The 11,381-nt window shown below is 42.0% G+C and overlaps 2 protein-coding genes across 2 annotated transcripts in view; one reads left to right on the forward strand and one right to left on the reverse strand.

Annotated features, from left to right (window-relative positions):
- Positions 1–5,279, forward strand: part of mogat3a (monoacylglycerol O-acyltransferase 3a) — a 7,259-nt gene extending 1,980 nt beyond the window's left edge. The window contains exons 5-9 of the mRNA XM_020603357.1: positions 925–1,055; positions 3,282–3,325; positions 3,414–3,504; positions 4,352–4,460; positions 4,759–5,279. Coding sequence (XP_020459013.1) covers positions 925–1,055; positions 3,282–3,325; positions 3,414–3,504; positions 4,352–4,460; positions 4,759–4,913 — 530 coding nt within the window. The 3' untranslated portion in view covers positions 4,914–5,279. The remainder of the gene's footprint in view (positions 1–924; positions 1,056–3,281; positions 3,326–3,413; positions 3,505–4,351; positions 4,461–4,758) is intronic.
- Positions 5,280–9,518: 4,239 nt separating this feature from the next.
- otos (otospiralin) lies at positions 9,519–10,773 on the reverse strand. Its single transcript, XM_020602123.1, has 4 exons — positions 10,685–10,773; positions 10,496–10,559; positions 10,070–10,093; positions 9,519–9,706 (listed from the first exon to the last, which is right to left on the reverse strand). The coding sequence occupies exons 1-4, from the start codon at positions 10,703–10,705 to the stop codon at positions 9,519–9,521; spliced, it is 297 nt and encodes a 98-aa protein (XP_020457779.1). The 5' UTR covers positions 10,706–10,773.
- Between the last annotated feature and the right edge of the window lie 608 nt (positions 10,774–11,381).

Here is an 11,381-nt window from a genome sequence, read left to right on the forward strand (position 1 = left end):
ACTCAGCTCTGAGTCAACATGGTGTTACAGATCAGTGCAGGAGGAGGCAGAAAGCTGCTCTCCGATTGGCTGTCTGACCTCACTTCAGTGGTTCTTGATTTTATTGCTCTGAACCGTCCACCTGATGGCAGCAGTTCAAAGAGTGAACGTCCTGGGTGTGAGGTGTCCTTAATAATGTGTAGTTCTATCATAGTGAGGAGAGGGCAGTCGACGATCTCCTGGGCCATGTTAATGACCCTCTGGAGTGTTTTCCTCAGAGCCACTGTGCTGCTGCTGTACCATACACATATACAGTATGTGGAGCACCAATAGAAGGACACCAGCAGTCTCTGGGAGATGTTGTTCTTCCTGAGCACCCATAGGAAGTACAGTCTAGGCTGGGCCTTTTTAAGCAGTTTAGAGGTATTCACGCCCCAGGTCAGATCCTCCCAGAAAGCAGAAGGCCGGCACCCTCTCCACACGGTCCCTGCTGATATACAGTAGCAAGATGTCGGTTTTCTTCCTCCTAAAGTCGACATTGACCTCCTTAGTCTTTGAGGTATTAAGGAGCAGGTTGTTCTCTCTGCACCACACTATCAGTCACTCCACCTCATCTCTGTAGGTAGTCTCATCCCCCCCAGAGATGAGCCCCACCACCATAGTGTCCTCAGCAAATTTTACAGTGGTGTTGCCGTGGTGGGCGGGGGTGCAGTAATAGATATTTTTACAGGCCACTGTATTCTTGTTTGAAATGTGACAGTGGGTGCTGCAGCACCTGTTGTGTCCATAAATATTCTCATTAACAAACTGCCGACACAATCATCTGCAGTTCCTATAAAAATTTTTAATGAATATTCTGTGAATAATTTATTCAACTGTTGTTTTGAGTTAAGAGAAGAGAAAGTACATGATCAGCACCTGCTTCATTTACCACCCGTCTGTCAGGTCTGGTGTCGAGCTCTAAGTCCAGTCTGTCCTACCTGGTCAGTCGTCCCGAAGGAGGTAATGTGGCTGTCCTTGCAGTGGGCGGAGCTCCAGAGGCTCTGGAAGCGCGGCCAGGTGCTTTAACACTGCAGGTACATTTCATCCAACTCATGGTGCAGTTTCAGACGGGCGTGTCCTCGCCAGGTCCTGTGTTGGGTTCAACATGGGCCATTTGGCCCGACACAAACCGTTCTTAATCAGACGGTACCGTTTTAGTCAGGATTTATTATTATTTATTCATTTATTGAGGTGGACTGTTGATGACAAAGGGCAGACAAAGAGGAACCCCTACCACCAACGGTCCGTGCACTGACCTGAAGTTTTTATACAATGTGGGAAATAAAAAGCACCATTTTGAGCCATTTGAAAAGCATACCTGGCTCTTAAACTGGCTCTCAGACTTTCCCAGTCTGTCTTCTTTCTATGAGCCTTAAAAACAAAGGATCCAAAGCTTATTAGTACAATTTTTCTTAATAGCTGGGGCCAAATTATCAGTTTAGCAGAATTTACAGTGTATATAGGCCACGGTCATTTCAGAAAGGTCCCCACCCCTACGTTCTCTGCACATTTACTACTATAAATTCATATTGAAACTGAAAAAAAAACATGTGGAACATGCCAGGAGTGAAGGGGTGGGAATCCTCTGTATCAGAAACACACACATTCATCATGTAAACAGTTATTAATAAATGCAGATGGTCCAGACGTCTCTCGTGTTGTGAAGCTGTACTGTCCTGCTCCGGTTTGTCTGTTGGATGTACGAGCACACGGCTGTGCACAGGATCACTAGTTAGACATTTATCAGATACTACAAGCTGAGCCGTCGTATCAAAGCAATGAACATGCAGCTATGGTAACATTAAGTATTTAAATGGGATACTTCTGCATTTTGTGCAGTAACCCCTTATGAAAATGTGAGAATATATGTGCAGTAACCCCTCACTACCTCACCAAGCGTAATGCCATATTCAACTCCACCATGTAAATTACTAAGTGTGAATGTTTTACGTTCACTGTGGGAAATACTATTACTCTATTTTTGTGTATTGTGTTTTAATACTTTGTCGCCTTTTGTAACTTTTTAATTTTAAGACCAAGTGTTCTTTCTGGATTTTGACTTTACCTAACTCCAAAGGAGAACTGCAGAAGAATTCCTATATGCCTAGACTTGTCTGTTTATGCATAAATGGCAAATAAAAATCTTGACAAGACTTGGCCTGTCAGTGTGTGGGGTATATTAGGCAGCAAGTGAACATTCAGTCCTCAAAGTTGATGTGTTGGATGCAGGAAAAATGGGCAAGTGTAAGGATGTGAGTGACTTTGCCAAGGACCAAACTGTCATGGTGAGATGACTGGGTCAGAGCGTCTCCCACACTGCAGGTCGTGGTGGGTCTTCTTAGTCTGCAGTGGTTAGTACCTACCAACAGTGGTCTAAGGAAGGACAAATGGTGAACTGGTGACAGGGTCATGGACACCCACAGCTCACTGCTGATGAGGTTGACCTACTGTAGATTAAACTTTTAACTAACATTTGTACTTTTCAAAAGATTAAAATTTATTTGAATCTTTGTTAAAATGGTTGAAAATGATAATGTACATTGGTCTCTATGAAGAGAGAGTCGGGGGCTGTAGTGGTGATATCACACCTAGAATGGTGAGGCTGCTGAATTTGTCTAAAACATTCTCTCTAACTTGTCCTCACGACCACAGTTTTCACTCCTTTTACATCAGCTTTTCACTGAATTGTAAACACATCTTGTGCTCTTCCTGACAGTAGCACTGTGGAAGCAAATGGATTCACAGAAGATGCACAGTGAGCTGCAGAGTGATGTGAGGTGGTCATAATGTTATGCCAGTGTATGTATAGTCTAGTCACTGACCAGAAGAACGTGCACTGATACTGGATGACTGAATCCAGCTGCTCTGATCCACAACACAGGTGGGGGTTGAAGAACCAAAACATCTGGCCGACCTTAGCTGACATTAGGAAATCCATTGCTCATTTGATCTGGGATTGGTATAGTCACATTTGTGCGGTAGAACCGTGTTATCGTCTCACTTCACTGATTGAAAACAATGATTTAAATAAAAGACTGTTGTTCAGCTGTGCTGCTGATCTCTTAAATCGTGTTTAAAAAAACACTTATTAAAGAGTTGTTTTTTTTTTTTGTAGACTTTACAGTTTCAGTAATGTGGTTTGTGTGTTGTTGTGCTTCGTGCTATATAAATAGGTTGTTTGTTTAAAAACATTGATACGGGTATCAATAAAACAAAAATACCAGTGAATTTCATGTCCTTTCCTGTTTTGTTTGTTCCAGGTGCGAAACAGGAAGGGGTTCATCAAATTGGCTCTCAAGCACGGGTGGGTGGAGATTCTCATGTGGGCGGGGCTCTGGGAGCGATTTTAAACGGAATGTGTGTTTATGTTGTGTTGTGCTATGTGTGTGCAGAGCTCAGCTGGTTCCGGTCTTTTCTTTTGGAGAGAACGAGTTGTTTGACCAGATGGAGAATCCCACCGGCTCTCCTCTCAGGATGCTGCAGGTCCGAGCTCACGCTAATCACATCTAACTTTAATATAATGAACATGCTGTATTAGCAGGTCAAAGAGTCAAACAACGGGCCAGGACATCCACCTACAGCCAGCGTGTAACACCTGAAACATTATTTATGCTATATTTCCACTATTGGAACCTAATGACTGGTACACCCCGTACTTCCCTTAACCATCACCGAGTGTAGCCTCCAGGGTAAACACGACCATCCTGCTTTGTTTTTCCACTGTATTTTCTCTCTGTCTCTGTTTAGTGGAGGGTGGGGCTGCTCCTCACAGGAAAAGACAGCTGAGCAGATGGAGGGTGACACCATAGTGCAACAGCCAGTAAGGGGGAGACTATGATCAGTTTATCAAACAGCTGTTGGACAAGCAGAACACAGACTAACTAGCTCTAACCCTAACCAACAAGTGAAGTCCTCCTTTAACCTCCAACCTTATGTGCCCCCTCATGTTCCTGGTACTTAATCTTTGCACTACTTCCTGAGGGGTGCTGAAATTTAGTTCCTGGAGCGCATCTCCGCAGCAGGCGGAGGGCAGTGCAGACAAATGCAGAATCCGTGATGAGTGTTACTTGGCAAGACATGTTTTGGTGGGTTCCTATAATGGAAAAACTGCAGTAGTGACCAGTTAGTGGTACTCTTACTGCAACATAGGAAACAAACTAGCAAATGTGCAATTCGCTGTAGCAACCACTTAGAACACTGTTGAGCATCTTAGCAACAGATTAGCGATCACATCTTCTTAGCAGCTGCCTAGCAACCATGAAGTAGCAACATTTCAGAAACAAGCTAGTAGCCAGATGACGGTAGCCTAATGTGTTGTCTGTCTCCACAGAACCGGCTGCAGAGCATCATGGGAATATCGCTACCACTGTTTTATGCCAGAGGAGTTTTCCAGTACAGTTTTGGCCTGATACCATACAGGAAGCCCATACACACCGTCGGTACGACTGCAATGTTCAACTTCTGATGTGTATATAATATTAATCCACTGCTCATCTTTACCTGTTAATGTTCAGTTTAACATTTGTCTGACTTGCATGTAATGTTGATCTAATATTTGATTTATCTGGCATTTATCTAATGCTTGTCCAGAGTTAATCTGGCATTAAATCAGAGTCAGGAGAGGATGGATCAGCTTCAGTGTGTTTTCACAGGTGTCCGTCACTTAGCAGAGCTCAGAGCTAGAACTAGAGTTGCTTGTCATGTTTTATTGTTCCCACATCTATCTCTGTGTTTCAGTGGGGAAGCCAATCTCGGTTGTACAGACTCCCAGTCCGACCAGTGAGGACATCAACAGTCTTCACAAAGATTACCTGCAGAGTCTGATGGACCTGTTTGAGCAGCACAAACGCACCTATGGCCTCAGTGAGGACCAGCACCTCACCTTCACATGATCTCACACATATCACCTTTCTGTAAGCATCTGTCACATGACTGTCAGCTGATCCAGCTGTGGATGTTAAACTGTTGGTGTCAGCAGTCTGCCTTTCTATCAGACAGCACCATGCTAACTGTGCTAGCAGGGCTCATTGAACAGGAAAAGCTAATACTGGTGCAGATCTCACAGATTTAAATGGTGAATGCTAAATGAGGTTTCCTGGTACGTGTAGGAGCTTTGTTTTTGTTGAGTGTTTGTTGTGTTCCTGTTTCCAGATGATGTTGTAACAGCTGACAGGGGACATGGAACAGTCTGATTGGTTGGTTTGTGTGTGAAAGTCATGTGACAGTTTGTTTATTAAATCATTGATATTCAGAGTAAACATGTTAATGAGTCTGTCCTGCAGTTACACGAAAACTCAAGTATTCACAACAGATTCTTGACTCCACAACAAACGAACAGAAACTGTCTAATTCTGCTGACCTTGTCAGAAACATCTGGAAGACAAGTGTCTCCTACACATCTGGATAAATATCTTCAAACTGAGACATTTCCAGTTAGGAAGGGAAAGAATCTTTGTCTGATCTGACTCAATAATCAGCCTTTATAGTTAAATGTTTACACCCAGAATGATCTACAGCAGGGGTCACCAACATGTTCGCCACCAAGGACCACGAGTCGTCCGCGGGCCTTTTCTAAAAAATAGCTCATCATAGCGCCACTTACCAGTGAGATGCATAAACTGTTTTGTTGCTATCCTTTTTTAAAATCACACTTGCACTGGTGTAAATTAGAAAATGACAATATAAAAAAACTTTAAACAATGTTTCATATTAGATCCTGAAGGATTAGAACATGTAGTGCCAGCTAGCGGGCGAGGCGAAGATGATTAAGAACAAAAAGGCTTTTCAGACGGGGAGGTTTTCAAATGATGATGATTGTAAAAACTGCTTAAAGACGAGAAATATGGAACCGATGTAATCTCCACTCTCTCCGATGTCCAACTGGGGGCAACTATGGTTAGAAGGGTGTGGGCTATGTCCGGGAACGTGGCCGATCAGCTGGACCGGGATCTGGCGAAGTGCAGGAGGTTTAGCATCCAGTGTGACGAGTCCATGGACAGCAGCAGTACAGCGCAGCTGATGGTCTTTATCCGGATGGGGTTTGATGATTTCTCCACAAAACAAGACCTTCTGACACTACTGCCCCTAGAGACAACTACGGGGGCAGTTGACATCTATAACGACGTGAAGGAGTTTTTCGCGGAGAAAAAGGTACCTTCGGAAAAGCTGGTATCAGTGACTACAGACGGGGCTCCTGCTATGATCAACCGACATACAGGATTCATCGCTCACTGTAAAGGTGATACAGAGTTGCCAAACTTTATGCCATTACCACTGCATCATTCACCAGCAAGCATTATGTGCAAAGGTGATCGGCTTTGGGCATCTGATCTCTCCTGTCCTGAAGTTTATAAACGGCATCCGCTCCAGAGCTAAATAGCACAGAACATTCAAGGTGCTATTGGAGGAGCTGTCAGATGAATATGGTATGAAACCTTTGGTACCTTGTTGACACAGAAAAGTACAGTGGTGTATGCACAGCAGCTATGAAGGTTGCCAGCCTGTTTGGTTTAACCTGTCTTTGTGAATCAGCCTTTTCTGACATGAACGTCATCAAGAACAAACACAGAACATGCATCACTGATGCATATCTGCACGACTCAGAGTTGCAGTGTTGAGTTACACCCCAGATTACAATACACTGGTGACCGCGCATGCGCAACATCGCATAAGCTCAGTATTACTGACAAAGCGGTCAGAGGTGTCAGAGGTATTGTCAGCAATCTCCATACAGAGCTGTCAGTCTTGTCTGTGATGATGTCAGGGAAACACACTGGGTGAAAACTTTTTACATTTAGAAACTCTGAGCAGCCAGTGACATTAGATATAGTTGATTTAAATAGGTCGCAATTTAAATCTTGCATCACAGACATCTTTGAAGCTGCATTCACCGATAACAGAAGCCAGTAAAAGTTCCAAATATGTTCATGTATAGTAGGTGAATGGCACAGTGGTTGATGCCACTGACTGTAGTAGGGCAGGTCAGGGTTCGTGGCCAGTCGTGGGGTCCTTCAGCAAGGCCCTTAATGCTATGTGCTGAGCAAGGTACACCACAAACCCCTGGAGTTTGTTTTTGTGACACGACCGCTTTGTTGGCTACAGAGATTAGTTAATTTTCAACCGCCCTTACAGTTTTTTTTTACTCTTACTGTAACATGATGCATTTATTTTTATTATAAAATAGCTTTTTACTTCCTACAGACTATAATTTTGTGAATATCTGCCAATATGGTTCTTTACCATAACACTGAACATTTTAATAAAGAGTTGGTCAATTCTTTAAAATTCATCAGGGAAAATCTTTCTTTCTTACTTATGTACTTACTTTTATTTATTTTTTCTTTGTATTAACAAATATAAACATTTGAATAAACATCAGCTAACCCTGCAGTGTAGAAAACAAATGTATAAATTCATGCATGCATACGATATTACTTATAATATGACCTTGGCTGCATTACAGTTCTTATTCGAAACGTGATCCATATGTGCATAAGTAGATGGAGAATCAGAATCAGAATCTGCTTTATTGGCCATGTGTGTCGGCCACAAAAGGAATTTGACTCTGCTCAGCTCTCAGTGTGTATGTACATATCCCCATGCAAGGGGCAAGTAAACAGTAAACCAACATAAGGCTGTGTAATATAATAATATAACAAAATAAGCAGTATTAACAGCAACAAACAGTGCAAACAATGCAGAATAAGCAGTTTAAACAGAGTAAACAATGCAGACAGACAAAGGAATGTTCATTGAAATGAAATAAATAGGAATAAAAATAGAGTACTTAAAAACAGAGACCTGTACGAGTCTGTCTAATCTGTACAATGTATATATACACAGGTATTGCACTGAGGGTTATTGTCCAGTGTCGTTGGTTAAGTGTTCATCAGAGTGACGGCCTGGGGGAAGAAACTGTCCCTGTGCCTGGTTGTCTTAGTGCACAGTGACCTGTAGCGCCATCAAGAGGGGAGGAGTTCAAACAGATTGTATCCGTGGTGTGAGGGATCAGCAGTGATCCTCTCCACCCTCCTTTTGACCTGTGAGGTGTACAGGTCCTCTATGGAGGGCAGGCTCACACCAATGACCTTTTCTGCAGTCCTCACTGTCCGCTGAAGTCTGTACTTGTCCTGTTTGGTTGCTGAGCCAAACCAGACAGTGATGGAGGTGCAGAGAACAGACTATGATTCCTCTGCAGAACATGTAACATTTTAATTACATTCTGCTGAAGTGAACGAAATGACTCGAAAAAGATTCGTTCATTTTGCTGAACGAGATAACCCAGGAGGCAACGCTTTAAGTGAATTTTGTTACGTCACCGATGCTAACTAGTAGCTAGCATTAGCATGTTTTTGTGTGATTATGTTGTTAAACCAACTCACTTACCTTGTCCATCACGGTCGAAATCAGCTGCTTCCGCAAACACCTCGCCGGCTGTAGCTTCCAGGGAAAATTCTGCAACACACAGTTTAAACACTCTTTAAATTTGTGTTTGTGTTAGTTGTTTAAGCTGTCGCTGTTTAAAATGTAATCATGAATATATTTTGATGTGTAACAGAGAAGCTTTTCAACTAAGGGAATTATTTTTTTTAACAATAACAGAGGGAATTGTATACCACAAAATGACAATTAAATCTATGTTGATTAATTCCAGTCTTCAAATTCCTCTCCTAAATGTATGCCTATATTCTTCTATTGTTTCTTCTTCTTCTTCTTTTATTGTTTAATTGTAGTTCATCTTCTTCTTCGGGGCGGGTGGCAAACGTTCTTAGGTGCATTACCATCAAACTTTCCTAGCTGCACAAACCTGATGTAAAGTACTCGTTTCAGGCTGATGAAAACAACGTGTTCATGAGCAGGTGTGTGACAAGTGATCTCTGACATGGTAAACGCACCAGAAGATGCCATAGCCTACCTGTTCTGCTTAGTTTGTGGGAAAGTCTCATCCAGAACATGTTATGCAAGAGTAAAAGAAAAGTCTTCTGTCAGACATCAGCAAACCAACACAACACGACACATTTAACAGTCAGTAGCCGTACATGAGACAAGGTAAAATGTTAATAGTAGCCTACATTTATCAGTGGTGTGCCACTTAAGTGGTGGAAAGAAACCAGGTGTATGCCTTTTTGTGGCATAGGACTGTCAATGCACTGTGGTTGGAGGATTCACACAAACTTCATCACAACTCTAACAAAAAAATTAGGCCAACTAGAAATTTTAAGCAGATCAAGAGGAATTTACTAAAAAGAAGACATATAATTGTATCTACAGTATCATTACATATTTGGGAAATGTTATTTATTTGTGCCACATTACATGATGATATACAATCCTACTAAATGGCTACTTTACATTTCTACATGCACGTGTATGCTATATATTTGAGAAAAGAAGACTACTGTATATGCTCTCCTTTTAATTTCTTGTATTTTTAAAATTTCCATTCTCCCCCATCATCTCCTCTGTCTGTCAAACACTTCTTCCTTTATCCCTTCCTCTCAGTGTTCATGTCCTGCATTGGTCTCATATCCCAAAGTGTCTCCCAGGGGCTGGTGGGCGAAGAAGACCCGGGCCATCTCATGGATATGGTTGTAGGCGCCGATTGATCTGAAGTATTCGACGTAGTTCCAGAAGTCAGAGGTGGAGTAGGGCCAGTAGGGGACAGCTGGTGGTTCATCGTAAGGTACTAAAACACACACGGCAGGTTAGGGAAGAACACACTAAAGGATCTAGCAGATTCCATATGTGAAAAGTTGAACATGTTTTTCCATTCAGGATGAAGTGAACCACATCTATAGGTTCAAAATATGCAACACGTGCTGTGACTATAAAACACACTTGTCTATTGTGGCTTCTGAACACGAAAGATCTTTGGGATCCTCGTATACTGAGGCCAGTGCAGCAGGTGTTTTGAACCACTTCAGTTGTAGCTGCAGTGAAACACTATAATAAAAATCATCAGTAGAAAATGTGCATTGAAGCTACATAGATTTTACAACATCACACTGTGTAAAGGCAAAATATTTAAATTTAAATTTAAATATAGTACCTCCTTCTGGGATGACTCTGGCCTCTGTGAGGAGGAGGAGAGAGGGGAAAAGGAAAAATTAACATTCCCAAGCATTTCAGGGCTTTCCATTTACAAAGACAGGATTCAGGTCTGGAAGAGTGAAACTGCAGGATACTTGCTCCTTCCTCAAATATTATTCCAGACCATTTGGGACCAACACATACTGAAGTATGAGGAATTCATTATCAGACAGAGTCTTCTTTGTACATATGAAGTCATCAAAAAACAAGTGCTTTCCTTTTGTGAGAATCATACATGATTCACAGCTGTTTTTATATTCATGTACCAAACTTGGTCTTGTAACTTTCATTGTATAAATAAACAAACCTTCAGGTACAACATGCTAACTGATCCCTTTAAGAAAGTACAAATTATTTACAGATAAAAAAAAGCAGAGATGCTCACCAGTGAGATGACATGCGACGAGGCAGAGAAGACAAAGCCAGAGCAAACTGTTCATCTTGTCCTCCTAAACAAAAATGTCCATGATACTAGGTTTTTAGTCTATACAACAGCATAAAAACATCCTCACTCTAAATCACAAACTGAAGTGAATGCATGTCTGTGCCAACATGCAAAAGCAACTGTTCTTACCTGTGCTGTTGAGCTTTTCATGAACCTGAGACTAAAATGAAATTCTGCACAGGTTTATGAAGCTGTGCATTGAGAAGCTGCCTTTCGTCTGCTGGTTCACGGTGGTCTGTGGGGCCGAGCAGAGGAAGAGCCAGTGGACACACACACAGCCAAGCCTTGCCCACATTATACTGCATTTATTTGGAGACATTAGTATACAGGTGCATCTCAATAAATTAGAATATTGTGGAAAAGTCCATTTATTTCAGTAATTCAACTCAAATAGTGAAACTCGTGTATTATATAAATTCAGTACACACAGACTGATGTAGTTTAAGCCGTTGGGTCTTTTAATTGTGATGATTTTGCTCACATTTAACAAAAACACACCAAATCACTATCTCAATAAATTAGAAAATGGTGACATGCCACTCACCTAGTCAACTCAAACCACCTGCAAAGGTGTCCTGAGCCTTCAAAATGGTCACTCAGTTTGGTTCACTAGGCTACACAATCATGGGGAAGACTGCTGATCTGACAGTTGTCCAGAAGACAGTCATTGACACCCTTCACAAGGAGGGTAAGCCACAAACATTCATTGCCAAAGAAACTGGCTGTTCACAGAGTGCTGTATCCAAGCATGTTAACAGAAAGTTGAGTGGTAGGAAAAAGATGCACAACCAACCGAGAGAACCGCAGCCTTGAGAGGCTTGTCAAG

The sequence above is a fragment of the Monopterus albus genome, unplaced genomic scaffold, assembly GCF_001952655.1.
Source record: "Monopterus albus unplaced genomic scaffold, M_albus_1.0 scaffold3.1, whole genome shotgun sequence".
Taxonomy (NCBI): domain Eukaryota; kingdom Metazoa; phylum Chordata; class Actinopteri; order Synbranchiformes; family Synbranchidae; genus Monopterus; species Monopterus albus.

Coding starts and splice junctions, on each gene's coding strand:
- otos (XM_020602123.1), bottom strand. CDS start 10,705: ATGAAAAGCTCAACAGCACAG. Junction 10,094..10,495: donor CGTCGCATGTCATCTCACTG/GTGAGCATCTCT, acceptor TCCTCCTCACAG/AGGCCAGAGTCATCCCAGAA. Junction 9,707..10,069: donor CAGAGTCATCCCAGAAGGAG/GTACTATATTTA, acceptor TGTGTGTTTTAG/TACCTTACGATGAACCACCA.